A 25,757-nucleotide genomic window follows, 5' to 3' on the forward strand; every position below is an offset into this window, starting at 1 on the left:
AGAAGGGAGCTTGAGGAATCTCTATCGATCGTTACCTCTCGCCCTGGCCGGTGTGGCTCAGTGGTGGGAAGCGTGGGCCCGAGCACAGAAGGATCTCAGATTCGATTCCTGGTCAAGGGCACGTACCTGAGTTGCAGGTTCGATCCCTGGCCCTGGTCGGGGTGAGTGTGGGAGGCAACCAATCGATGTCTCTCTCTGTCTCTGTTTCTCTAAAAATCAATGGAGAAAAATTCTTGTGAGGATTAACAAAAAAACAAAAAAAAGAGGGGGGGGTGAGGGATAGTGGGGTGAGGAGAACCCAGGTTTTTCACCTTTGATCTTACAGTTTTCTATACCAATTGGGTTTTTTAACCAAGCAAATCTAGTTCGTTTTATAATTCGAAACCAAAAGGCAGGCTTGTGGAATCACCTGATTTCTAAGACTCCTTCCAGCTCTAACACTGCGTGAAGCCCCTTCTGTACATTACCATCAATGTGGCTGATTCGATCGTGAAAAACACCAAATGTATCTCCACAGTGTAAAATTTAACAACTCTCTTATTTGAAATTCAGTGAAGGCAGACTCGGGGGTGAAGCTTGTTCTTAATGAATAGAAAGTAAAGTAGATTACCAAAAAAAAAAAAAAAAAAAATAAGCAAGTGAGTTCATAACAAATTCTTATGTGTGTTAGGCAATAAGTATGACAGACTGTGCTATTCAGATAGACAAGCTATTATTTGGAAAAATCCTGACTGTCAGGTGGGGAGGGACACCTTCAGAGAGGCCACCTGTGGGTGTCGCAGGCTTCGGAGCTAAAATCACCCGATTGTTAGGTACATAATTTACAGAAACATAATACTCTGTTTAAGAATGTATTTTACATAGTTTGTAAATTGTTTTACGAATAAAGGTCCAGATACATATATGATTTATATACTATATAGGGTGCCCCCCAAAATGTATATACACACTTTGGATAATTATAAAGGCAATGTTTATTAAAATACGTTTCATTTTCAAAATGGAGCTATCGGCTGTTAAAGTGTGTGTACATTTTTTGGGGACACCCTGTATATATAATTAGACACACCCACAAATATATAATTTTGGATGGATAACTGTGCCCTTAAACCTAAGACCCACCCATGGGAGACGCTCCGGGTTGGAGAGTAACAGTCGGTAACATTTGTGGGAGCTGGGTGAAGGCTCCGTGGCCTCCCGATACCACTTGTGTGTTGGAACTTGTCTTAGTAAGAAATGGAAATGGTGAGGAGAGGAAATATGATTCACCAACCTGTCTTTTTGTATATTACAAATACTATACAAAAACAGTTTTTCGGGGCGTCAGAGAATGGATACCAGTGTGGGTGCACACGGGTGTGTCTTTAAAGGGTTTTAATTCTTTAGGGATCAAACAGGAATTTCAAGGTTGGAGTCCGGTGCCTGACCTGACCCCCCCCCCCCCCAGGTGCAGTCCATTCAGTCATTGGTTCATTCAGCAGGTGTCTGAGTGCTCAGTGCACAGGGGACTGTCTGCATTCGTCACTGGGTAAAACCTGCCGCATGGGGGCGGGAGTGGGGAACAGGCTAGGACTTCAGACCATAAAGATATGACCTGAGTCAATATGGCCTCAGCCCTTCCCGGTCCCTTGCAGGGTCCTCACCACTCACCAGACCAGGTGACCTGAAGGCGGGGTCTGGCTCCCAGCACCTGCCCCGCCCCCTATCTCCCATCCCACCTTGTCCTTCTGAGCTGTCACCTGAGACATGATGTTTTTTTAAATTTGCCCTCCCCTCTTTTTAAATTTAATTTAATTTTTTGTTAAGCCTCATGCAAGGATATTTTTCCATTGATTTTTAGAGAGAGTGGAGGAAGGGAAGGAGGGAGGGGGGAGAGAGAGAGAGAAACACCGATGTGAGAGACATGCCGATTGCTTGCCTCCCACACGTGCCCCAACTGCGGTCAGAAATCAAACCTGCAACCCAGGTACATGCCCTTGACCGGGAATCGAACCCGCAACCCTTCGGTGTGCAGGCTGAGCCACACCAACCAGCACCTCCATCCAATTTTTACGAGCGCATCCATTTTTCAGACCATCTTTCTGATACTCTGGGGATACAGATTTCACCGCAGCACCTGCTGGCCTCGCAGCCGCTTACCTACGACCCTGTGCAAGGTGTAATCACATCTTGGGACAGCGCTGAGGAATGGGGGACAGGTCTCATTTTCCCCACTGGGGTCTTAGAATTACCCCCTTGGAGGAGGTGCTCCCCTCACCCCCCGGCTCAGCACTGTCTCCCTTTCCGATCCAGGTGTTCAGTCTACCTGGGCCCTCCTTTCCCAAGTACATGTTCTGGGTGTCTGGTGTGCGAGGCTGCCTGAGACACTGCAGGGCAAAGGGGGGCTGTCTCCCCTTCCTGCACCTCCCCTGCCAGGGATGAACAGGTGGGTGTCTAAAACCCACAAAGCAACGCTTTCTGCATTTCTGTGTTCTGAACCCAGTTACCAGGAAAGAAAAAGGCAACCTACGTACCTTCCTTCCTTCCAGAAAGCATCAGCTGGGTGCCAGCCCGAGGTGTCCAGCGACCCTCAGGTGCTCAGAGCAGCCAGCAGCCTGCTGCTGACGGTGGTGGGGTGCCCCGGGCACTGGCCATCCAGGTGCCTGGGGAAGGGGACTGGATGGATCATGCATAAGTTAACCCCCCACCAGACACGCAGAGAGAGGAACTTGATCCTGAATGAGCAGCTCCCTCTGGATGGCCCCTGCTGGCCCCTGGGGGAGTGATCACTGTCCCCAGAGTCCCTCCTTGTCCCTGCTCCCCCCCCTCCCAGGCCCAGACAGGCTGGTCCAGTGAAAAAATGAAAGGCAGAGGGATGCTTTTCCCATCCAAGAGTGCGGAGACTCAGCCTGCTGGGCAAATTCCACCCCAGCCCAGAAGCCGTGACCTCCCTGTGTTCTCTACCCCAGAAGCCCACGGTGGGTGCAGGGGTGGGTGCAGGCTCTTGGGCTGCCCCCCCCCCCCCACCAAGGCACATTCCCCACCCCACGCCAGGTGAAGCCTTAGGAATGTGCGAGCACCTCCAAGGCCGAGCTCCCAGGGCCGCCCCTCTACCCTCCAAGTACCTTGGTCCCGCAGCCGAACCGGCTCCTGCAACCCGCAGCCTCAGGCCCCGCCTCCACCCTGCCTCTCACCGCAAGTCAGACGCACGCAGGTTTTGCAGGGACCCTGGGGACTCGGAGCCCCGAGGCCTGGGTGTGCAGGGCTTATCAGCATCCATCTATCATCCGTCGGGCGTCTGCGGTTTTTATGGGCTAAGTGAGGACACTAACAACATAAAAAGGAAGGAAATGAGGAAGGGGGAGGGAAGGAACAAAGAGAAAAGAAAGAAAGAAAGAAAAAAAAAAAACACACCCTTGCTTGGGAGCCGCTACTAAGTAGCTGTTCTTGACCTTGGCGCTGATGTAAACCCCGGTCTGCAAATTCACCCGGGGACAGCTGGCGACTCGTGTGCCACTTAGTTACCATTCAATAAGACGTTCAAACAAAGTTTCAAAACTAGTGGGTCCCGGGCTGCTTTTGGGGCGGGGGCGGGAGATGAGCAGGTGAGGGAGCAGGTCAATGGGCAGGTGAGCGGGGTGGGCAGCAGGGCTCCTTCTGACCCTTTCAGCGGGGGAAGGAGAAGGTAAGGGACTGAGGGAAGAAGCCAGGTGGGGTGAAGCGGGGCACCTGAACCCCTCCCCCCGAGTCTTTCCCCCAAGTCCCAGTGCAGAGCCGCAGGGGTCACGGGGTCAGGGCTCGGGAACCTTTCAAGGCCGGGCGGGGTCGTGCAGGCCACGGGGATGGACATGGGACAGGCCAGTCTCCGGGGCAGGCGGTGAGCGTGCCCTGGAGACCGGGGCCGTGGGGCAGGTGTGGGGGGGCTCGGGGAGCCCTGGGCTCGGGGGTTTGCACAGCACGTGTCGGGCGGCTCTGGCTCTGAGCCCCGCGATTGCACGGTTCTCCGGGGACCCCAGGCTGGAAGGGGCCCCGGCTCGGATGTGCGCGACTCCCGGCCTCCCCGCTCCGCACGTGCTTCTCTCGGTTCCCGGCTCAACGTGACCTTCACAAGGTCACGGTGGCCTCCGAGCCCTCTCCGTACGCAGAGCGCATGGGCGGGGCCCGGCTCGCGTAAGGCGCCGGGGCGCGGCGGGGAGACGCAGGCGACGCAGCCAATGGGAGCGGCGCGTGAGGAAGCGGGGCGGGGCACGTCGCGACTCCCGGAAACCCTCAGGGGCCCAGAGCGCTGGGAGGGGCGGGGCACCGGCGCGCGGCGCAGCCAATGGGAACGGCGCGCGGGGGCGCGGGGCGGGGCGTCGGCGCCTTAGCGGCTGCGCGCTGGCTTCTCCGTCCTTTCGGTCCCGGCGGCGGCGGCAGCAGCGCTGAGCCAGCGGCGCCCACACTCCGGCTCTCCGCGCCTCCACTCCGCTCTGCGCCCCCCGCGCCCCACGCTGCGCCACCATGACGGAACAGGCCATCTCTTTCGCCAAGGACTTCCTGGCCGGAGGCATCGCCGCCGCCATCTCCAAGACGGCCGTGGCCCCGATCGAGCGGGTCAAGCTGCTGCTGCAGGTGGGGAGCTGCCTGCGCATGCGCGGGCTCGGGCCGCGGGGGTTCGGGGTCGGGGGCAGCGGGCCAGCCCCGGCCGCGTGCACCGGGTCCCGCGGACGGGAGGGCGCCGGAAGTGCGGGGCAACACCGCTTTGTCCCTGCCGCAGACTTCCGGGGGCGCGTTCCGAGCGCGGGGGCGCATGCGCAGAGGCGGGGCCGCGGCGCGCACGCGTTCTCCGGGCCCTTCGGGGGGTCCGGACCGCTGCGGGGACCGGTCCCTATGGGTGGGCGCGGCCCTGCTGGTTCCTTTTGTTGTGCTTAGAATCCTTTCCACCCTTTTGTAGCCGCCTGTGCGGTTTTAAACGGCAACAAAGTGCACTCTGTTGTGAAACTGTTGCAGATGTGCGCTACTTTGTGACATTGTTGCCGGCTGAGCTCTGGCAACGTTGTTGCCGCGACTGTCAAGTTGTTAGCTGTTACGGCAGCTTAGCGGCCGCGTGCACGAGTTAGTTTTCTAAGGATACCTTCCGGTTGGGTTATTGCTGGTCATTTGGGGAAGACCCTCGCGTGACCCCCTGAAAACTCTACTCTCCAGGTGCAACATGCCAGCAAGCAGATCGCAGCCGACAAGCAGTACAAGGGCATCATGGACTGCATCGTGCGCATCCCCAAGGAGCAGGGCATGCTCTCCTTCTGGAGGGGCAACATGGCCAACGTCATCCGCTACTTCCCCACGCAAGCCCTCAATTTCGCCTTCAAGGACAAGTACAAGCAAGTGTTCCTGGGGGGTGTGGACAAGCACACGCAGTTCTGGAGGTATTTTGCTGGCAACCTGGCTTCCGGGGGCGCCGCGGGAGCCACCTCCCTCTGCTTCGTCTACCCCCTGGATTTTGCCAGAACCCGTCTGGCAGCTGACGTGGGGAAATCTGGCGCTGAGAGGGAGTTCAAGGGCCTTGGAGACTGCCTGGTGAAGATCTCCAAGTCAGATGGCATCCGTGGCCTGTACCAGGGCTTCAATGTCTCTGTGCAGGGCATCATCATCTACCGGGCCGCCTACTTTGGGGTGTATGACACAGCCAAAGGTGGGTGTGTTCTCTGCCAGGGCAGGTGCGACAAGGGTGCTTGGTAGAAGACTTGTGGTTTCAGTCCCAGAGGGTGGAATCTGAGACCCAGGTGTGGGAGGGGCTGATTCTTTCTGAGGCTTCTCGCCTTGTCTTGTAGATGGTTGTCTCCTCCCTGTGTCCTCTTACGGTCATTCCTCTTTGTGTGTCTGTCCTAATTCTTTTTTTTTTGGTTTTTCTTTAAATCCTTACCTGAGGATATTTTTTCTATTGATTTTTAGAGAGAGTGGGGGGAGGGAAACATCGCGTGAGAGAGACACATCTATTGGTTGTCTGCCCCATGTGCCCAACCTGGGGCTGGGGATCAAACCCAAGAACCTTCAGTCCAAGGGCTGATACTCTAACCATTGAGCAGAACGGCCCAGGGCCTAATGTCTTCTTCTAAGGACACCAGTCCTATTGGGTCAGAGCCATAAAGACCCCGTTTGCAAGTACAGTCCCATTTTGAGGCCCTGGGGTTTGGAGCTCCGTTGTGAATTTGGGAAGGATGCAGTTTAGTCCCTGAAGGTCAGGGCCCCGGCCTGCTCCCGCTGGCAGCTCTGCAAGGAAACAGCTTTGAATGTGTGATGTGCCCACTTCCAAGGCTCGTCCACCCCCTGGACTGGAGAGGCCACTCCCAAGCACTAAGCTGTCCTCTGCAACTGTCTCCTGTAGCTTACAGGTTGCTTCCCTCACCTCAGCTCCTGTAGCTGATGTTATCCTGATCTCTCAAAAACCACCTGGTCCTGGGAACGGCACAGGGTGTGTGTGGGGAGGTGGGGGGCAGGAGGAATGATATAGCTCTGATCTTGGGCGGCCATGTGGGGTGCTGGGGCCTGACAGTGCTGTGACCCCACAGGCATGCTCCCTGACCCCAAGAACACTCACATCGTGGTAAGCTGGATGATCGCACAGTCAGTGACCGCGGTGGCAGGCGTGGTCTCCTACCCCTTCGACACAGTGAGGAGGCGGATGATGATGCAGTCAGGGCGCAAAGGAGGTACCGTGTCTCTGTTCTGGGTCTGGCTCTTCTGGAGGATGTGGGGAGAGAAAGCCCGCGTGCACCCCAGTCAGCCTAAGAGGTCTGGAGTCATCAGGGCGCTCCCCAGAGAGGTTTGGTTGACGTTTTGTCCCTGGCTTTGTGGGGGTAGCCCCGTCACTGGTTCTCCCTTTCCCTGTCTGGGATGCTGTCCCTGCCCTCTTCTGACCTCCTTTCTGGGGTGGCCACAGGCCCTGGGGGTAGGAGTAACTGGGCTGGCTCTCTAGTTCTCTGTTTGATCACACCCCCCAAAACAGGCCTGACAGGGCCTGTTAGCCCGGGCACTCAGGGTCCAGGACCTCACTTCTCCCCATGGTCCGAACTCCAAGCTGCCCAGATGGTGGTATCCGGGGGTTTCAGAGTAGGAGACCCTTGATTGGCCTTGTGCCCTTTCCTGGTGACCCTCCTGACTTCCGCTCCCGTCTGCCCACAGCCGACATCATGTACACAGGGACGGTGGACTGCTGGCGGAAGATCTTCAAAGAGGAGGGCGGCAAGGCATTCTTCAAGGGCGCCTGGTCCAATGTCCTCAGGGGCATGGGCGGTGCCTTCGTGCTGGTCCTCTATGACGAGCTAAAGAAGGTTATCTAGGCGCATTCCCCGCCCAGACCCCACACCCGGGACCAGGAGGGCCGCTCCGGGCGCCTCGCGGTTACGGACCACTGACCTTCCAGCGATTCCAACACCCTCGCCTGACCAGATCACCTGTAGAGCGCCAGGCAGGGCTCCAGAACGGGCCCGTTGTGATCATGACCACTGGCACCCTGATTCCACGCATCCCACAATTAGGGGGAGGGAACCCCGACGTCCTGCCGGGACCTCGGGCAGGGCCGCTCCGCCCGCCTTGCAGGCCCGGGCTGTGCATAGCGTTTATTTAAAGAAAACCATGCTGCCCCTTTGTGCTTCTGCACTGTCCCCCCCTGCACAGCTGAGTTTTTGCAATATCGTTTTATGTCGGGCATTCTGCAAACAATTAAATCCAGACACAGACTGCTGGTTTCAGTTTGATCTGATGGCCCCGAGGAGCGGGGGGCCAGGCACAAGGGGTCCAGAAGGGGCCACATCTGCCTCGTAGCAGGCCCCTGGCTGCCCTTGGGTGCTGAGGAGGAGCAGATAAATGTGGGAGACCCCTGCGGCCACTGAGGGCCCCTGCTCAGAAACCTTTCAGGAAAGAGGCCTTTCTCACCTGAAATCCCCTCCCACAAACCCTAGGTCTGTCCCCCCCCATCTTTCCTGCGGTAACCATGTAGCCTCAGTTTTCCCTCCAAGGAGCCCAGGAGTGACATCCCTGGTACATGCCCTGCCTACACCTGCCTTGGCTCTCCAGCAGAACCCCTTACAAATGGAGTACAGGTGTGTCACCATAAACTGGCCTAGCCTGGACCTGGCTGGAGGTGGGATTCTGACCTCTGGGCTTGTCTCCTTGGGAATGGGGTTGTAGCCCAGTGGACCCGAGCCTGCTGTGCTGGGGTGTCCAGAGTCCTGGCCTAGGAGGGCAGAGCCTGAGGTTCCAGGACCTCAATTCACCCACAGTGAGGTGGTCAGATTAGAGGTGACATTTTCCAGCCAGCTTTACCGAAGGTCAGCTGCCACCTGCAGGCTACAGGGCAGGGCAGCCCTCACACCTATGTGGCTCCTGCCTCCTCAGCAGAGGGACCAGCTCCTGAGCCCCTTAGCCCTGCCTTAGCAGCAGAGTAACCAGGGACTTGCTCCCCAGCTGTCTGTCCCTGGAGTTGTGCCAACACGTGGGTTCTGCATTGGGACCTAGTTCCAGCCCTGTTCATACTCACCGGGCTGAGAACGGACCAGTTAGGTCGCCCAGGCCTTGCTTAATTAGCAGCTCACCAAACTCAGATCAGATCTGCCCTTGGCTCCCAGGGACATTCTGCAAATTGTGTGTTCTTGTTTCCTGCATGGGGGAAGGGGGTGTCACAGCCAACAGCAGTTGGCATTGGAATGTTGGATAATTTCTGCCCCTGACACACTGGTAATGGGAGGCATGCCAGTAAACAAGGTTAAACATTAGAGGTCACCTTCCAGGTAAATGCCTCGGGCACTGTGTCCTGGGAGCCCTACCTGCTTGTCCCAGATCCAGGCTCCTGTGGGCAGGTGTGTGGACATCAATACCCTTTTTCGTGGGTTCACAGGTGGGTGTCCGGTGTCTCCCCAGGGAGGGCTTTATGTTGGGAGCAACCCTTGCGGCAGTGGGGTGTCCATGGGTCCCCTGCTTCCCCCTCTGGACACATTATCTGCTGCTCAAACGCATTCCCCTGGGGTCCCGCAGGTAACTGTGCCACTGTGTGAGCCCCTTTGTTATGTAAAGAATGCAAGGGGCTTATGAATGGCAATGCATCCAGAAGCACCTAATAGACTGGTTCTGGTTAGGGCACATGCCCAGGTTATGGGCTCAATCCCCAGCAGGGGGCGTGCAGGAGGCAGCCGATCAATTGATATTTCTATCTCCCTCTCCCTCTCAGAAATCAATAGACATTTTTTTAAAAACAACACATAATACAATTAGACACCAGAAATCCACAGTGGGCGGCTTGAGGACTGGAAGGGGTGAGGGGTGGACGCCAACTGCAGGGGCCCAGTGAGTGGGTTGAAAAGCACTTTATTTCGTTTCTTTCTGGTGGTAGCTCTGGTGAAAACTGCATTTGGGTTTCCCGCCCCCTCATCCTGAGGCCACCAGGCTGTGTAGGCGCTTGGCCCATGCGGAGAGCCGGGTCCAGGGTCACGTTTCCCTCAAGAGCTGCACCTCAGCTACGGGACACTCCTGTTGGGTGGGTTTGCAGTCCTCCCAGGCCATCTGCTGGGTGAGAGAGGGAACTCCAGGTGGGTCACAGGCCCCCCTGGAGGGCAGTAAATGCACCCTCGACAGCCCCCGGGGCCTGGCCCATCCAGAACTTGCCCCAGCCAGAGCGCAAGGGGCAGGGGTCATGGGCTCCTGGGTCTGCCAGCCTGGCAGGTCCCCTCATGGCGACCTCTCCGTGGTCATAGGCCGGGAGCCCACTCCTCCCGTGGCCACCACTCACCGGGGCCATCAGATCTGCACCCCACTCTCTGCACGGGGCTGTGGCCACCTCCCCAGATTCATCCACTGTAGAAGCCCGGACATACCATCTTCTCATCCTGAAAGTTGTCACCTGTGGGGTCCTTCACATGAGGGATGGGAGGGAACAGCATCTTCAGCACCGAGTACCTGAGAGAGATTCACCTGAGCCCCAATCCAGCACCAGCGTTCATTTCCATCCAGGCGACACAGGGACCCTGGGGGGAGTCAGGCCTCCGAAGTCTCTGTTCCCGCCCCCCAAGAATGAGTAATCGTAGTCCTAGCCCCAGAGGAGCTGATACCTGCATCTTTATAAAGACCAAGGTTGCCATGGTCCCCTCCCAACAGCTTCTGCAGGAAGCCGATTGTCCCCTACCTGGAGCTGTGGCCAGTCCACTCCTAAAACCTGGCCCCTTCTCAGGGTGGCTGGGAGACGGGGGGGGGGGGGGGGGGGGGGGGGGGGGGGGGGGGGGGGGAGGATGAAGCCAGAGCAAGCTGGGGGCGGGGGGGAGTGGGGAAGTTTTTGCAGGGCTCCCCTAACTAGGCTGAGCATCAGCCAAATGGAAGGGACCCAGCCACGGGAGCTGTGATCACAAGGAACAGGCCATAGTAACGCTGTCCCTGGCCTGCTCCCCGAGGGGTAGGGGAAAGGTCCCTGAGCCATGTCCTGAAGGATACTGGGGGCTGGGGAGCAAAACTGGGGATATAAGGGGACATGCGAGTGAGCCTGGCTGCAGTCTCCAACTGCAGGGTCTGGGGAGGGAAGGGGCTCCGAGGATGCTGCGCTGGGGACCACGGGGGCGCGCGCCCAGGCAACCAAGGCCTCCAGGCGCGCGCGGGAGCGCATTGAGCCTCGCGCTCCAGAAAACAGACCCGCGCCACTCACCTTTTGCATAAGAGAAGGGCCGTCCCCACGGTGACCAGCGTGGCCAACGCGATCAGCGACGAGGTCAGCCAGATCTGGAGGAACGCGTTCTCCTCGTAGTCACACACTAGGGGAGGGAGGCAGAGGGGAGGCGTCGGGCCGGCCCTGGCGGGGTCAGGGAGGGCGGTGTCACGCAGCCGTGGGCATTTCCCCAGGGCCCCGGGGCGGGGTTTGGGGGGGCTCATTCAGTTGGAACAACGGCCACCTGTGCGCCGGGACCCACAGGAATCCTTCCAACTGGGCGCGGCCCTCGAAGGTATCCCGATGCCCCCATCTGCAAGGGACACTTGGAGCTACGACTACACGCATCGCGTGCACTCAGGGACCCCTGGCAGCGCCAAGATTTTCAAAGACTCAGCACGTGCCTCTGGGGCGTCAGCCAGCCTGTGGAAGAGTCAGCCACTCCCAGGGGGAGGGGCCGCGCCCTGGGGTGGCCTAGGGCAGGTGAGTATGCGCTGCAGGGGAACTACCACCTCCTGCGCCCCCTCCCTCAATCCTTGAATTTTATATTATGTCCATCATGGGTTTTTCTCATTAATTTTTATTTTAATTTTAAAGACAGCATTAAAAGATATTTATCTTGGTAACTGAGACTTTGGACAACGGCGACCTCCTCGCCCCCTAGCGGACAGGCGGTCCTGTGCAACGGCTTGGGCAGAGGACGGCAGAGCCCAGCGGCCAGAGACAGGGGAACCTGGAGGGAAACTGAGTCCAGCAAGGGAAAGCAGCCCAGAAGGGCCAGAGGCCAAAGCTCGGGCTCAGGGGCAGCAGGAGCCTCACCCAGGTGTCCATGGAGCCTGATAAAACGCACCCTGGTCTGACGGTATCTGTAACTCATGGGTGAGACCAGAGCCAAAGCCAGGAATCTGGAAGCAGGCCCCAAAGGGAGGGCGGAGAGAAGGCAAAGGGGACCTGTGTCTCTACCCACCCCTGGCCCAGCACTCCCAGGCTGTGCTGATCTACCTGGAGAAGGCTCTCAGACCTGCATCTTTGGATATCTCAGTAATGTCCCTCTGTAAGGAATAGATGGGAGTTTGGGATCTGCAAACCAAGCTTGCAGGGATCCCCAGCGATAGAATACCTCCAGGAAAGGACTAGGACTGAGAGTCACACAGGTTACAGGTAACCCAGGTGTGGCTTAAAAGGCCAGGAGCCCCCCAGAAGCTGCAGAGGGGCCTGGAACCTATTGTCCCCACAGCCCCAAGTCCCCACAGTCCCCAAATCTAACGACACCTTGATCTCGGAGACCCAGCCTCTGGAACTGTGAGACCACAAACGTCTGTTTTTTCAAACGTTCCAGTCTATGGGACTTTGTCCTGACAGCCCTAGCGAACTAACTCGGGGCTTATGATTGCGAATGTTATGTGCCAACTGGGCTGGGTCACGGTACATAGGTCTTTGGTCAAACAACGTCTAGATGTCACTGGGAAGGTATTTTTTAAAGATGAGATTAAGCCCTTGCTTGTGTGGCTCAGTGGTTAGAGTGCAGGCCCATGCACTGGAGGGTCACTGGTTCAATTCCCTGTCAAGGGCTGCAGGTTCAATCATCTGCCCCGGTCGAGGTGCATGTGGGAGGCAACCAATCAATGTGTCTCTCCTACATCAATGTTTCTCTCTCTCTTCCCTTCCCTTTCTCCCTCCCTTCCACTCTCTCTAAAAAAATATATGGAAAAAAATATCCTCTCATGAGGGTTAACAAAAAATAAAATAAAATAATTAAAATAGATGAGATTAATAGTGGAATCAGTAGAGGATGGGTAAAGCAGATTGCTCTACATACTGTGGGTGGGCCTGGACTAATCAGTTGATGATGGGGGGTGGAATTTCCTGATGTGCCATCTGCGGAACTGGACATTCCTGGAGTCTGGGGAGTAGTGGTGGAGGGCAGGGCTGGTTTCAGAACAGCTCAGGGAGAAACCACAGCTCTCATCCTGAAGGAATCTTTCTAATTAGGCACTTCCTGGAGCCGTACCCAGAGTGACTTTGGATAGCGAAATAGGACCCCATTGCTTGTAACAGCTGTGTTATTCCATTGCCCTGATGTCTCTTAGTGGGAACATCTCTGCACTCTGCCTTCCCATCGGGTGAGTTAAAGGAGCAAGATCCCCTGTTGTCCTCAGAGCCCTCTTTGGGGATGCAGAAGGTGGTGGAGTGACACCCCTCTCCTTTGGGGGCAGACATCCCAGGAGGTTTCAAGCCGGGAGCTCCAAGCTTTCTTGAGGAAGGTCAGCGCCCAGGAGGGAGAGAGAAAGGGCGCCCCGCTCACCAAAACGCTGGGGGGTGCTCCACTGTCCAGGTGATTTTAATATAGTCAGGGCTCTGATTCTCACTGTGAAGGTCCCAGGGTTGGTCAGCATGAAGGAGTTTTTCAACGGGGCCTATCGATTCGAGGAACAAAAAGAAGACAAGGCCACTCCCATCAGCAGAGAGGGCAGCACAGGAGCCCTGCCATGGGTGGAGGAAGCCCTCCCCAAATTCTTTTGTGGGAATCCCCTCTCCCAGGGCCTGCAAAGGTGACCTTGTTTGGAGATAGCAGCCGTGCCAATTTGATGGGTTAAGAGGAGCTGGGCTGGAATCTAATGAATAAAGTAAACTGACGAACAAAAAAGATCCAGAGACATAGAAGCATGGAACAGACTGAGTAATCTCAGAGGAAAGGGGAGGTGAGAAGAAATTAACCAAAGAACTTATATGCATTTATGTATAACTCATCAACACAGACAGTAATGTGGGGAAGGCCTGGGGAGGGCCAGGAGCAGGGTGGAGGGGTCAATGGGGGAATAAGGGGGACATCTGTAATACTGTCAACAATGAAGATAAATTAAAAAATAAAATAACAAAGCCCGGCCAGGGTGGCTCAATGGTTGAGTATCAACCTATGAACCAGAAGGTCAGGGTTTGATTTCCGGTCAGGGCACATGCCCAGGTTGTGGGCTCCATCCCCAGTAGGGGGCGTGCAGGAAGCAGCCAATCAATGACTCTCATCATTGATGTTTCTATCTCTCTCTCTTCCTCTCTCTCTAAAAAAAATGAATAAAAACATATTTTAAAAAGTAAAGTAAAATAGAAAAAAAAAAACTAAAACAAAAGAGGAGCTTGGCTGGGGCAGAGGGGCCCCTAATCCTTAAAGAAAAGGGAAATTAGGACACAGACAGTCACACAGGGCGGTGCCCCTTGGGTATTGGATTGATGTGACTGCAAGCCAAGAAATCCCCAGAAGCTGGGGGAGACAGAGAGACCTGGAAAAGGTCCTTCCCTGCAGCATCCTGAAGGAACCAGCCCTGCAGACACCTTCATCTTAGATGTCTGGTCTCCAGGACTGGGAGACAATGAATTTTGGTTGTTTTAAGACACCCGGTTTGAGGTATTTGCTAAGGCTGCTCTAGGAAACTAAGGTCTCTGGAGAGAACCTGACTAGTCCCTGCCAGGACACTGGGGAGATACCTGTGCTCAGGGGGAACCCATGGAGCCCCTTTCCAGTCTCAAAGCTAAATGTTCTTTATAGTCCCTGGGAGGGAAACAATCCTTGGCTACCTCCCCGAGTCCAAGAGCAGTGGTGCCATTGCAGGGTGTGGTGCAGGGGGCCCTGCCGGGTGGAATGCTGCCCCCCCAAGAAAGATTTGCCTATTGGAATTTATGAACAGGACCTTATTTGGAAACAGGGTCTTTGCAGATGGGATTAAGGGAAAGATCTGAGATGAGGGTCAGGGTGGCCCTACATCCAAGGACAGGGTCCTTGTAAGAGACAGAAGAGGAGACACAGACACAGAGGAGAAGCCTCGGGGAGATGAAGACAGAGAGAATAGGGGAGAAAGAAGACAGAGAGAGAGGCCAAAGTTAATGGATGCTTGTGAAATGCATGGACCACCTGTGTGGAAACATGCATTTGCTGGTTAGAGCTCACAGTTTGGTGACTTTTCCACCAAGTTCAGTGCCTGGCCCAGGCTAAAGAATTTCGGGGTGTGTGTGTGGGGGTGACCTCTGTGGGCAAACAGCAACAGCTGCGAGCTTCATCTCAGGGACCTGGGTTCCTCTTTCCTCCACATGGACGCTGCTGTGAGGGTGGGTGCCCCACGTGGGAGAGAGTGGTGAAAATAACCGACTTGCACCTGGAGATGCCCCGGGCAGCAAGGCAGGGTCACTCACCATCTGGATGAAGGGAGGATCGGAGCGCTGCAAGACACAAGCAGACAGCCATGGGTGCCCGCACCTGCCCTCTGCAAGAGCTCCCACTCATTTGAACAGGTGTGTGTTTAGGGAAACACTGGGTATGAAACGATGGGTGTTGGAGGATAGGATACATAGTATCGTATGTAAACTGATACATAGTTGGAATATGTAGGTAATTGGGTATAAAAGGATCAGTTGTGGAGGATACATAGTATCGTATGTAAACTGATACATAGATGGAATATGTAGGTAATTGGGTATAAAAGGATCAGCCGTGGAGGATACATAGTATCGCATGTAAACTGATACATAGATGGAATATGTAGGTAATTGAGTATAAAATGATGAGTAATGGATGATAATTATCATATGTAAAATCAATACATAGAAATGATAAATAGCCTGGCTGGTGTTGCTCTGTGGTTGAGCATCAGCCTATGAACCAATGTCGCTGGTTCGATTCCTGGTCAGGGCATATGCCCCGGTTGGGGTCTTGATCCCCAGTAGGGGGCGTGCAGGAGGCAGCAGATCAATGACTCTCTGATCATTGATATTTCTCTCTCTCTCTCTTCCTCCCTCTCCCTTTCTCTTTCTGAAATCAATAAAAACATATTTTAAAAATGAAAAATAAAAAATAAAACATAAAACAATGCAGTGGGTATAGTTTCCAATTGCTGCTCTTTAAAAGTATATATATATATACAGATAATTGATTATAAAGTGATCACTAATGAAGTATAATAATAAATATAATAAATAAAAAAACAGGTATGAAAAGATAATTGAGCATAAAGTATTGATTAACTAAAAAATACTGGTCTTTCTTTTGAAAATAAAAACAATAGCCTTTTTTAAAAGTAGTTTTAGGTTTGCAGAAACATTGCATATACTCAGTATTGAGTATCAATAATAAATAAATGTAAAACACAAATAATGAATATAAGTAAACAATTGGGTATAAATTACCAATTACCTGAAAAATACTTGGCCTTTTTAAACATTAATTGACCTGATTTTTTTTTTTTAGCAGTTTTGCGTTAGCAGAGAAATTGAGGTTAAGCAGCAGTTGAGAATAAATTATACATGAGTCAATAAATAAACATAATGAGTAGATGAAAGTTAATAATTTAGTGTAAAATGACAATTAGCTCAAAAATACTTGGCCATCTAAGTCCACAGACTTTAATTTTCTTGAAGCACTTGTAGGTTTACAGAAAAACTGAGTGTGACCTAATCCATAATTGGGTGGAAATAATAAATCATAAATAAATACAAGTAAGTAACTGAGTGTGGGATACTGTCGAGAATATTTTTTCCATTGATTTTTTTAGAAGGAGTGGAAAGGAGGGAAGGAGGGGGAGAGAGAAAAAAAGAAACATCAATGTGAGGGAGACACATTGATTAGTTGCTTCCCACACACAAAAGCTAAATTCTTTTATGGTTCCTATATTTTGTGGGACGTGTTTTATCCAACCCAAAGCCCCAGACGACGGAGGCTCACAAGAGGATCCTGCTGGGGTGAGGGTTTACCTGCTGTATTTCAAGTTTGTAGTCGAAATTTTTGTGGAAGTGGCTCGACATGTTCCATTTCATGAAAGCAAGAGACTGATTGCAGCTCACTGTTATCTTGGGTGCAATTAATTTCTCTAGTAGAGAGGAAAAAGACACCAACAAAGCCCCAAAAAACACTGATCAGTAAAAGAAATAAAAATAGTTTCCCCAGAGACGCTTTGAAATGGGCATCCCACAAATTCGGGGTGGAGGGCGGGAGAGAGAAAATATTCCTTGAAGGGGCTACGGAAAGTGGGGGGTTGGTGGGATATGAATGGAGAGAGAGAGAGAGAGACACATGATAAAAGTGTGTTGAGCCCTGGGTGGTGTGGCCCAGTGGTTAGAGTGTCCACCTGCACACCGAAGGGTGGATTGATTCCCAGTGAAGGGCACAGTACTTGGGTTGCAGGTTTGGCTCCCCACCCCCAGTCGGGGCACACGTGGGAGGCAATCAACCGATGTGTCTCTCTCACATCCCTATTTCTCTCTCCCCCCCTCTCCCTCCCTTCCAGAAGCATCCTGGGCCCTTACTCACCGATATCCGGTAAAAACGTGATTAATTCAGAGCAGGGCACTGTGGACTCGCTGGTGCCCCTCGCCAGGAAACGGTACTGGCCTTCGGAAAACTGAGAGACGTCATCAAACTGACACTGGATGTGTTGCCCCAGCTCATTCGCTGTGTAATCTGAACACTCCCACTTCTGGTTGGTACTGCAGAAAATTGGGCGTGATTAAGAATTGGGCTGGTGTGGCTCAGAGGGTTAAGCATCATTCCCACGAGCCAAGAGGTCACCGGTTCAATTCCCAGTCAGGGCACATGCCCGGGGTTGTAACCTCGACCCCCAGTAGGGGGCGAGCAAGAGGCAGCTGATCCATGACTCTCTCATCAATGATGTTTCTCTCTCTCGCTCCCTTTTCCTTCCTCTCTCTCTAAAATCAATAGAAACATATTTAAAAAAAAAATGACCCAGTGCCTCCCATGCCCAGGACACCCCAGCCACGCCCAAGACTGCACCTACTTCACGTTTTCCAAGTAGAAGTAATACTGGACGTCGCTGGGGGCCTCCTTGCCCACCGCCCAACTGCACGTCAGGAAGTCCTTGTCGTGAACTTGGCAATCCAGGTTCTGGGGGGCTGCCTCAGGGTTCCCTTCTGGGCTTGCAAAGAAAATAACCAAAAACAAGTCCTTGTGTAGGGTCACGCGATGATTTCTAGATCCCTGTGAATTCCCAAGCAATTGTAAGAAATGATAACAGAGACATTTTGCGTAGACGTTAAGCAGGTTCCCCCCTGAGTGAGGCAACACCTTGCAGAACTATCATCCGGGATGTTAATATATATACGCTCAAGAGACAGGCCACTTCCACCCTGGCTGGCTGTGGCTCAGTGGTTAGAGCCTCGGCCTGTGCACCAAAGGGTCATGGGTTCAAGTCCAGGTCAAGGGCATGTACCTGGGTTACAGGTTAGATCCATGCGTCTCTATAACATCGATGTTTCTCTCTCTCTTTCTCTTGAAGCTACAACCCTGGAGATTCATCCAAGCGAAAAGTAATGATTTAAAAAAATATATGTTTCTAGGGATTTTTAGAGAGAAAGAGGGAGAGATAGAAACTTCCATGATGAGAGAGTCATGGACGGGCTGCCTCCTGCAAGCCCCCTACTGGGGATGGACCCGGCAACCTGGGCATGTGCCCTGACCAAGAATCGAACAGGTGACCTCATGGTTCATGGGTCGACGCTCAACCACTGAGCCATGCCGGCTGGGCTAAAAGTAATGATTTTTGATATTCAGAAGACTGCCCATGATTGAAAGCAAGTAAGAAGCAAAAAAAAAAAAAAGAAGTAGAAAGAAAGAAAGAAAGAAAGAAAGAAAGAAAGAAAGAAAGAAAGAAAGAAAGAAAGAAAGAAAGAAGGAGGAAGGAAGGAAGGAAGGAAGGAAGGAAGGAAGGAAGGAAGGAAGGAAGAAAGAAAGAAAGAAAGAAAGAAAGAAAGAAAGAAAGAAAGAAAGAAAGAAAGAAAGAAAGAAAGAAAGAAAGAAAGAGCAATTTGCCCTCACCTTGCTTGGGATACTGGATCCACGTGGAAAATGTCTCACCGTCAATTGTAGTGACTTTAACAGTGTAGTTGGATGCTTTGCACTTGGGAAGCACATAAAACTTGCAAAAACGATTTTTTTTGGCCTAAGACAGATATAGGAAAGTATCGTTTACAGAACAGGCTTAGAGTGATACTGGTGATATTTAGATTTTTAATAAAAACTGTAGTTCTAGAGAAAGACAAGTATCCCATGACCTCACTTATACGTGGAACCTAAAGAACAAAATAGACTGACAAACAAAATAGATCCAGAGACATAGAAGCATGGAGCAGGCTGAGGGAGCTGAGAGGGAAGGGGGGGTAGCAGGGTGGGTGGGAGACATTAATGAAAGAATGTATAGGAATATTTGCATAACCCATGGACACAGACACTTGTGAGGTGAAGGCCTGGAGAGGGGGAGACATGTATGATCCATGTGTCTCTAAAATCAATTTTTTTAAAAAGCATATCCTTGGTGAGGGAAAAAATATCTTTAAAAAAGTTTCTAGAGACAAAAGAAACATTTTCATATTCAAAAAAGTGAAGAATCCCAATAGCATTGAATGTCTCAACATTAACTTTGGTACATAGATTACAATAAAGCAAGGCCTTGAAATTTTTTTGGGGGGGGAGGAAGGAAATTTCCTTTGGTAGAATTCTATACCCAGCCAAACTATCAATCAAGCATCAAAGTCAAATACAGATATTTTTTCAAAGACTTCAGGTATAAAAATATTTACTTCTGCCTGACTGGAGTGGCTCAGGGGTTGAGCACAGACCCATGAACGAGGAGGTCACTGGTTTGATTCCCGGTCGGGGCACATGCCCAGATTGCAGGCTCTATCCCCAGTAGGGGGCGAGCAAGAGGCAGCCGATCAATGTTTCACTCTCTCATCAATGTTTCTCTCTCTCATCAATGTTTCTCTCTCCCTCTCCTTTCCTCTCTCTCTCAAATATCAATAAAAACGTATTTTTAAAAAGTGGCATTGGAATTTGCTACTGGGGATCGAGCCCACAACCCGGGCGTGTGCCCTGACCGGGAATCGAACCGACCACCCCTCCGGTGCAGGGTGCTAAGCCCACGGAAAGCGGTTTACCTTTGTGTTGGACCTTGAATTTATGCAGCACTCTATGGCCGAAACATTCCCGTGGATGTCCCAGGTCAAGCTCTTAGTTCTTGGATCCATCCTCAAGTTCTTAATCGGTGGGTTTGGATCTGAAATGTTTATAGGTTACAGTTAGGAGACTTACCCAGACGGTTAAACCGGCATCTCGGTGGGAACTTCTGTCTCCCACTGAATTATCCGATATCGTGGGGGAGTCGAGTTCTACCCAGATAAGTGAGTGATCCGCCGGAGTGGGCAGTCTTCATGAATCAATAGCACCTTATTAATCTCATGAGCTCACCCTGCCAATGATGGGGGGAAAATTCACAAGAGCAGATCGCTTCTACCATCCCCATGTACATGAAACTGATATTTTATAACCAGGTATCTCCTAGTAGTTTATTTTCACTGAGAACTGATACCACCAAATCCAGGCATAAATATCTGTCTCCCAGTGTGCTACACGGAGCATGCTTTCAGAAAGGCTTGCAAATTGTAGTAGACTATATATAGGGTGTCCCCCCAAAATGCTTACACACACTTTGAATCATGATAAAGTCGGCGTCTATAAACATACAGTTCATTTTCAACATTTAAAAGGATCTACAGAAATGAATAATTTTTTTTGTCAACACCTGTTATCAAACAGGTGACCGTTCTGGTCCAGGCCCTGCTGATAACACGAAGCAATGGACTCGCAAACATCAAGGATCATCTCATGCTCAGCTGGTGTGGCTCAGCAGTTGAGCATAAACCTATGGTCCAGGAGGTCACGGTTCGATTGCCGGTCAGCGCACATGCCTGGGTTTTGGGCTGGATCCCCAGTCGGGGGCCTGTAAGAGGCAGCCGATCAATAACTCTCATCATCGGTGTTTCTCTCTCTCCCTTCCTCTCTCTGAAATCAATAAAAACATATATTTTTTAAAAATTCCACACCCAATTGGGATTAAAACACTCAGCAAACTGAGTTTTCTGAAGCAGAAAAACATTAACCCCCATTTGGGATTTAAAAAAAAAAACTTTAACACCCGTTTTGGGTGCAAAACTCAGCAAACTTGGAATAACAGCAGACTTTCTTACCCTGACAAAAGAAACCTATGACAATCCTGGTGCTAATTCATACTCGGCAGTGAATGACTAACCACATCTCCTTAAATCGAGGCATCTGTTTTCAACTTTTCCATCCCCTCGGAGGCAATTTCACCAAGATTGGAGTTTTAAGGGACTTTAGAGGGAAATGCTTAAGCTTGTAGAGCGTCTTGGCTGTTCCCTTTCAGCTTTAGGAAGTTTCTCTTAGAAAGCAACTAATTTCCTGCCTGTGGTCAGTGATCCTAGAATACCCACGGGCCTGGAGTGACCACAGATGTGGCAACTGCCTCAAAGCTCGGAACCCAGAGAGGAGCCCCGATAATTCTAGGACCTGCAGGTTAGGGGGGGTCTGAGGACTGGAGGAAGCTCCCTCCCGGACAGACGTCCTGCATCTCCAGGCCCTGTCTTGCCCCCGGTTGCAGCCCCATGACCAAGCTCTCGTCAGTGACGTGGCACCGAATCCACGTGTGGTGCTGACAGCTCTGCGTGGATCCTGCAAACTCCTCCCAGGACGTGAAGAGCCACCGTGAAGGTTCCCGGCCATCGGGTGAATTCCCTGAACGTGGGCATGAGCCTTTATCTGGAAACAGGGCCTCGGCAGGCGGGATGGGGTGAAGGCTCTGGGATGATTGTTATGAACTGAACGTGTGCGTGTCCCCCAGATACGTATGTGGAATCCCTGGCTCCCGTGGGACGGCGTCAGGAGCTGAGGGCTTGGAAAAGCGATCAGGGTTCACTGAGGACGTGAGGGTGGGGTCCCCACGATGGGATTAGTGCCCTTCTGAGACAAAGCGAGCCCTGCTCACCTCTGCCCAAGTAAGGACCCAGCCAGGAGGCAGAAACTGGGGTCTCACCAGGGATGAACCACAGGCCACTCTGATCTGGGACTTGCAGCCTCTAGAACTGCGAGAAATAAATGTTTCATTTTTTTACCCCCCCCCCCCACTCTGGGGTATTTTTGGGTAGCAGTCAGAGCTGAAAAAAGAGCATCCCCAAAAATAATAAAATAAAATAATAAAATAAAAAAATAAAATAAAAACGGCACCCCCAAGAGATGTCACACCCTCCCCACCAGAGCACAAAACACCGGCCGTCCACTCCCCTTTGAGGAAGGAACCCATGTGTGAAGGGTTAGGAAATATTGTGGCCGTAACCTCAGCTCACAGCATCCTGGCTGATGCAATCGCCCAGAGCAGATGGGGATGGGACTTTCAGGTTTTAAAAATACCTCCTTTATTCTGAGATGCTGGGACTACAAAGTTATTCCCCTAACTGTTAAGAAAAAAAAAAAAAAAAAAAAATATATATATGGATATATTTATATTTATATTTATATTTATATTTATATTTATATTTATATTTATATTTATATTTATATTTATATATAAATGGAGCCCCTTGAAAACAAAGCTGCCACCCTGGTGGGTTTGGCTCAGTAGTTAGAACATCAGCCGGCAGACTGAAGGGCCTCGGGTTCGATTCTGGTCAAGGGCATGTACTTGGGTTGCGGGTTTGATTCCCCGCCCCGGTTGGGATGCGTGAAAGAGGCAACCGATCCATGTGACTCTCTCCCATCAATGTTTCTCTCTCTCTTTCCCTTCTACTCTCTCTAAAAATCACTGGGTTGCTGCCTTCACTTCGAGCTTCCCAGGGACGCCCCAAATTCTTGGCGGTCTTTGGTTTCTGGGCGCATTACCCCAATCTCACCCCCGTCATCACGTGGCTTCCGAGGGCACGCATGTCTCCAAATCCCGCCCCGTCCCCCCGATTTTTTGTTTTATTAATTCTCACCCGAGGATATGTTTTTCCCCAATTGCCTGCAAATACAACCCATTCACTTTCCTGGAGGCTGCAACTGCAGCGTATGAACTGAGTTGGGACAAAACTCAACCCATCACGCTGGTTTTTCCACGGTCATTTCCCTTCCCAGGAAGGGAGGGAGGTCACGAGGGTAAGGGGTCAATCCTAGGCTCTGTCACCTTGGCTGCCCCCAGCTCCATGTCCTGGCTGTGGTTTGCACTAGTCCTGGGAAGGTCCCACTGGGGGTATGGGGTGGAGGGTGCGCAGAAGCCCTCTGTTATCTCTTATAATTGCATGTGACCCTATCGTAATCTCAATACCAACGGTTTCGCCCAAAACAAGACACCTGCACAGCCTAGGGGGTGCGCCTACCTTGGTCCCTTTGCAGCAGACAGGAGATGGGCGTCAGGAGCACCGGCAGCCAAAGCAAGACCATGGCAAGGGCAGTGCCCATGGGAGGGAGGGTGGTACCTGCGGAGGAAAGAGAGATACCCAGGGGCTGTGGCTTCAAGGACGGGAGAGGGAGGCCAGGAGGGTTCAGAGCTCAGGGAACCTCGTGCTGGGAGAGCAGGTAGCTCGTTGCAGGAGGAAAGGGCCTGGAGGTGAGTGTGTGTGTGTGTGTGTGCCTGTGTGTACACTCATGTGTGCATGTTTGTATGTATGCGTGTACATGTGTGTCTGCGTGTCTGTTCATCTCTGTGTATATATGTGCCTTTGTGTACATGGGTGCATGTGTGTGTGTGTATATGTGTGCACATGCCTGCCTATGTGCACAGTCTGCATGCAGGCATGCTTATACACATGCGTGCACATTCGAGTGCATACGTGTGTAGATACAGGTGTGCGCACACTGCATGCATGTGTGCATGCGTGTTCGTGTGTGCATGCATGTGCGCATGTTTAGGTGCCTGCCTATGCACACACGCGTGTATGCAGGTGTGTGCATGCCTGTACATATGTGTATATGCATGTCTCGTGTGCATGTATGTATGCACCTGCCTGTGTGCACACATGTGCGTGTGTATACACAGGTGTGTGCACTGGTGTATATGCGTGTGTGCACATGTGCATGTCTGTGCACTCGTGTGTATCTATCCGTGTGCACAGGCCTGTCTTCCAAGAGCTCCCTCCCTGGGGTTTGAGCTTCCTCTAGGCTCTTGCCCCATCCTGACACCCGGAAAGCACGCTCCAGGAAAAGCACCAGGAAACCCTGTGATAATAAAGCCGTGGAAGGAAGTTCAATTAATCATACGAAATCAAGGCAGAACAAATTTCCTGACTAGACCGAGTTACTGTAACTAGGCCCCGTGCTGTCCCAACACCCCAGCCAGGGCTTTTCCCCAGGTCCCCATAAATCCCTCTCGACCTTCACCCAGGTGGCAGCCTCCCGGGCCCACTGGGTCACGGCTTCTCCTCTCTGTCTGCGCCTCCTTTTGTGTCTCTTATAAGGACCCTGTCCTTGGATGTAGGGCCCCCCGACCCAGGACGACCTCATCTCAAACCCTTCCCTTCATCACATCCCCAAAGACCCTGTTTCCAAAGATGTTGAGGTCCAGGGGTCCCAGGGCCGAGCTCCCTCTGGAGGCTCCAGGGGAGGGTCCTTCTGCCCCTTCCAGCTTCAGGGGCTCCAGGGGTCCCAGGGCTGGTGGCCGCACCCCTCCCACCTCTGCCTCTGCCTCCACATGGTTTCGTTAAAAAATCGTCGCTGGCGGGTGGCTCCGTTGGTTGGAGTGTCACCCCATGAACCAAAAGGTTGCCAGTTCCATTCCCGGTCAGGGCACCTACCCAGGTTGCAGGTTCAGTCCCCGGTAAAGGTGCCTATGGGAGGCAGCCAATTGATGCTTCTCTCTCTCTCGCTCTCAAAAAAAAAAAAAATTAATAAAAAGCCATCCTCAGTTGTGTACTAAAATATTCATAAATAAAAAATTAAAAACCTGCCCCCAAATCCACTTTCATCATATACTCTCTGAATGCCACACACCGAGCATATAATCCCTGTAACGATTATTATTTTGACCCCTGGCTTTGAATTCGGGGTGCGTGGCCCACAGACGACACCTCCCCATGGACCGAGTCCCGTTCCCACGCCAGTGTCCCCGCGGGGCGGCCCTTGTGGGGTGCCGAGGACAGCGGCCGAGCGCCCAGCCTTCTCCCCATCACCCCACCTGACACCTGCATCTTACCTGGCAGGTAGAGTCCAGTCCCCTGTGAGTCAAGGAGCCCCTCCTGGCTCCAGTCCAGGTGCCCTGGGATCGGGGGGGTCCCCCCTCTGGTCCCCTCACTTCTGTCTTCTGTTTCCCAAGCTGCAAGAATCGAAGAGAAACCAAAGCTTGTTTTTTCCCAGTTCAGCTTTTTATAGAGTCTGGGTGGTGCCCCGCCCCTGGCCACCAGGCCCAATGAGGGTCCAGGTGGCAGGTGACCCGGCGGGTCAGGGAGCCCTGCTGTCCCGCCCCGTCTCAGAATCTGTGGGTAAGCGGACTGGACAGACGTGCGCGCTTTCCCTGAAATCAAGCCTTTTCCAGAACCACCGACTGGCCGCGTCCCTTTCTTCGCCTCCCCTTGTTCCCGTCGGTTGTAATTCTAAGTTTCGCTCTCCGTTCAAAGGGACTTGAGCAACTTCCTGCCGTGGGGATTGAGCCGGGCAGGCACCACGAATGGCGTGGCCAAAGGGCATCTGCACGGTTTCCTTCGAGGTCCCATTGGCCAGGGCGGTGACCCTGCGTCTCCGATTCCATGGCTGCCCAAACCAGGCCTCAAACCCAGGGGTCAAACCCAGGCCTCCCCGGAGCATCCACCCAGCTGCCCCCAGCTTCCTTTCCAGGTATAATCTGCTTTTCCTCTGGCTCAGCACCCCACTCTGGCCACGTCCCCCCCGCCACGGTCCTTCTGGTCATCGCTGCTTGGTCTCAGCTCCCCCCACTATCCTTCCCTGAAGCCCTAGGCGGAGATGCCAGCTCCTTTGTTGAACTGTGTCTCCACCCCCGTCCATTTTTTTAATTTATTTTACGTTAATTGTCACCAACAACAATATCTTTTTCCATTGATTTTTAGAGAGAGTGGAAGGGAGGGAGAAAGAGAGAGACACACACACATCGGTTGGTCGCCTCCCCCATGCACCCCGACCCGGGCCAGGGATTGGCCCTGCAACCCAGGTACCGGGCATCGAACCCACGACCTTTAGTGCTCAGGCCAACGCCCTAACCGCTGAGCCGCACCCGCCCGGCCTCACCCAACCTCGATTTATATCCCCCTGGAATCCCAGAAGCTGAATTTATTTGGA

The 25,757-nt window shown here is 52.6% G+C and overlaps 2 protein-coding genes across 2 annotated transcripts; one reads left to right on the plus strand and one right to left on the minus strand.

Annotated features, from left to right (window-relative positions):
- The first annotated feature begins 4,389 nt into the window (after nt 1-4,389).
- SLC25A6 (solute carrier family 25 member 6) lies at nt 4,390-7,698 on the plus strand. Its single transcript, XM_087813648.1, has 4 exons — nt 4,390-4,590; nt 5,164-5,650; nt 6,528-6,668; nt 7,141-7,698. The coding sequence occupies exons 1-4, from the start codon at nt 4,480-4,482 to the stop codon at nt 7,296-7,298; spliced, it is 897 nt and encodes a 298-aa protein (XP_087669774.1). The 5' UTR covers nt 4,390-4,479; the 3' UTR covers nt 7,299-7,698.
- Nucleotides 7,699-9,338: 1,640 nt separating this feature from the next.
- IL3RA (interleukin 3 receptor subunit alpha) lies at nt 9,339-24,731 on the minus strand. The gene is made up of 12 exons (XM_016221707.2): nt 24,661-24,731; nt 22,850-22,948; nt 19,580-19,698; nt 18,462-18,585; nt 17,425-17,557; nt 16,941-17,116; nt 16,385-16,500; nt 14,831-14,857; nt 12,951-13,062; nt 10,646-10,751; nt 9,828-9,909; nt 9,339-9,516 (listed from the first exon to the last, which is right to left on the minus strand). The coding sequence occupies exons 2-12, from the start codon at nt 22,929-22,931 to the stop codon at nt 9,442-9,444; spliced, it is 1,152 nt and encodes a 383-aa protein (XP_016077193.2). The 5' UTR covers nt 22,932-22,948; nt 24,661-24,731; the 3' UTR covers nt 9,339-9,441.
- Nucleotides 24,732-25,757: the final 1,026 nt, after the last annotated feature.

The sequence above is a fragment of the Miniopterus natalensis genome, chromosome X (genome assembly GCF_054644295.1).
Source record: "Miniopterus natalensis isolate mMinNat1 chromosome X, mMinNat1.hap1, whole genome shotgun sequence".
Lineage (NCBI taxonomy): Eukaryota > Metazoa > Chordata > Mammalia > Chiroptera > Miniopteridae > Miniopterus > Miniopterus natalensis.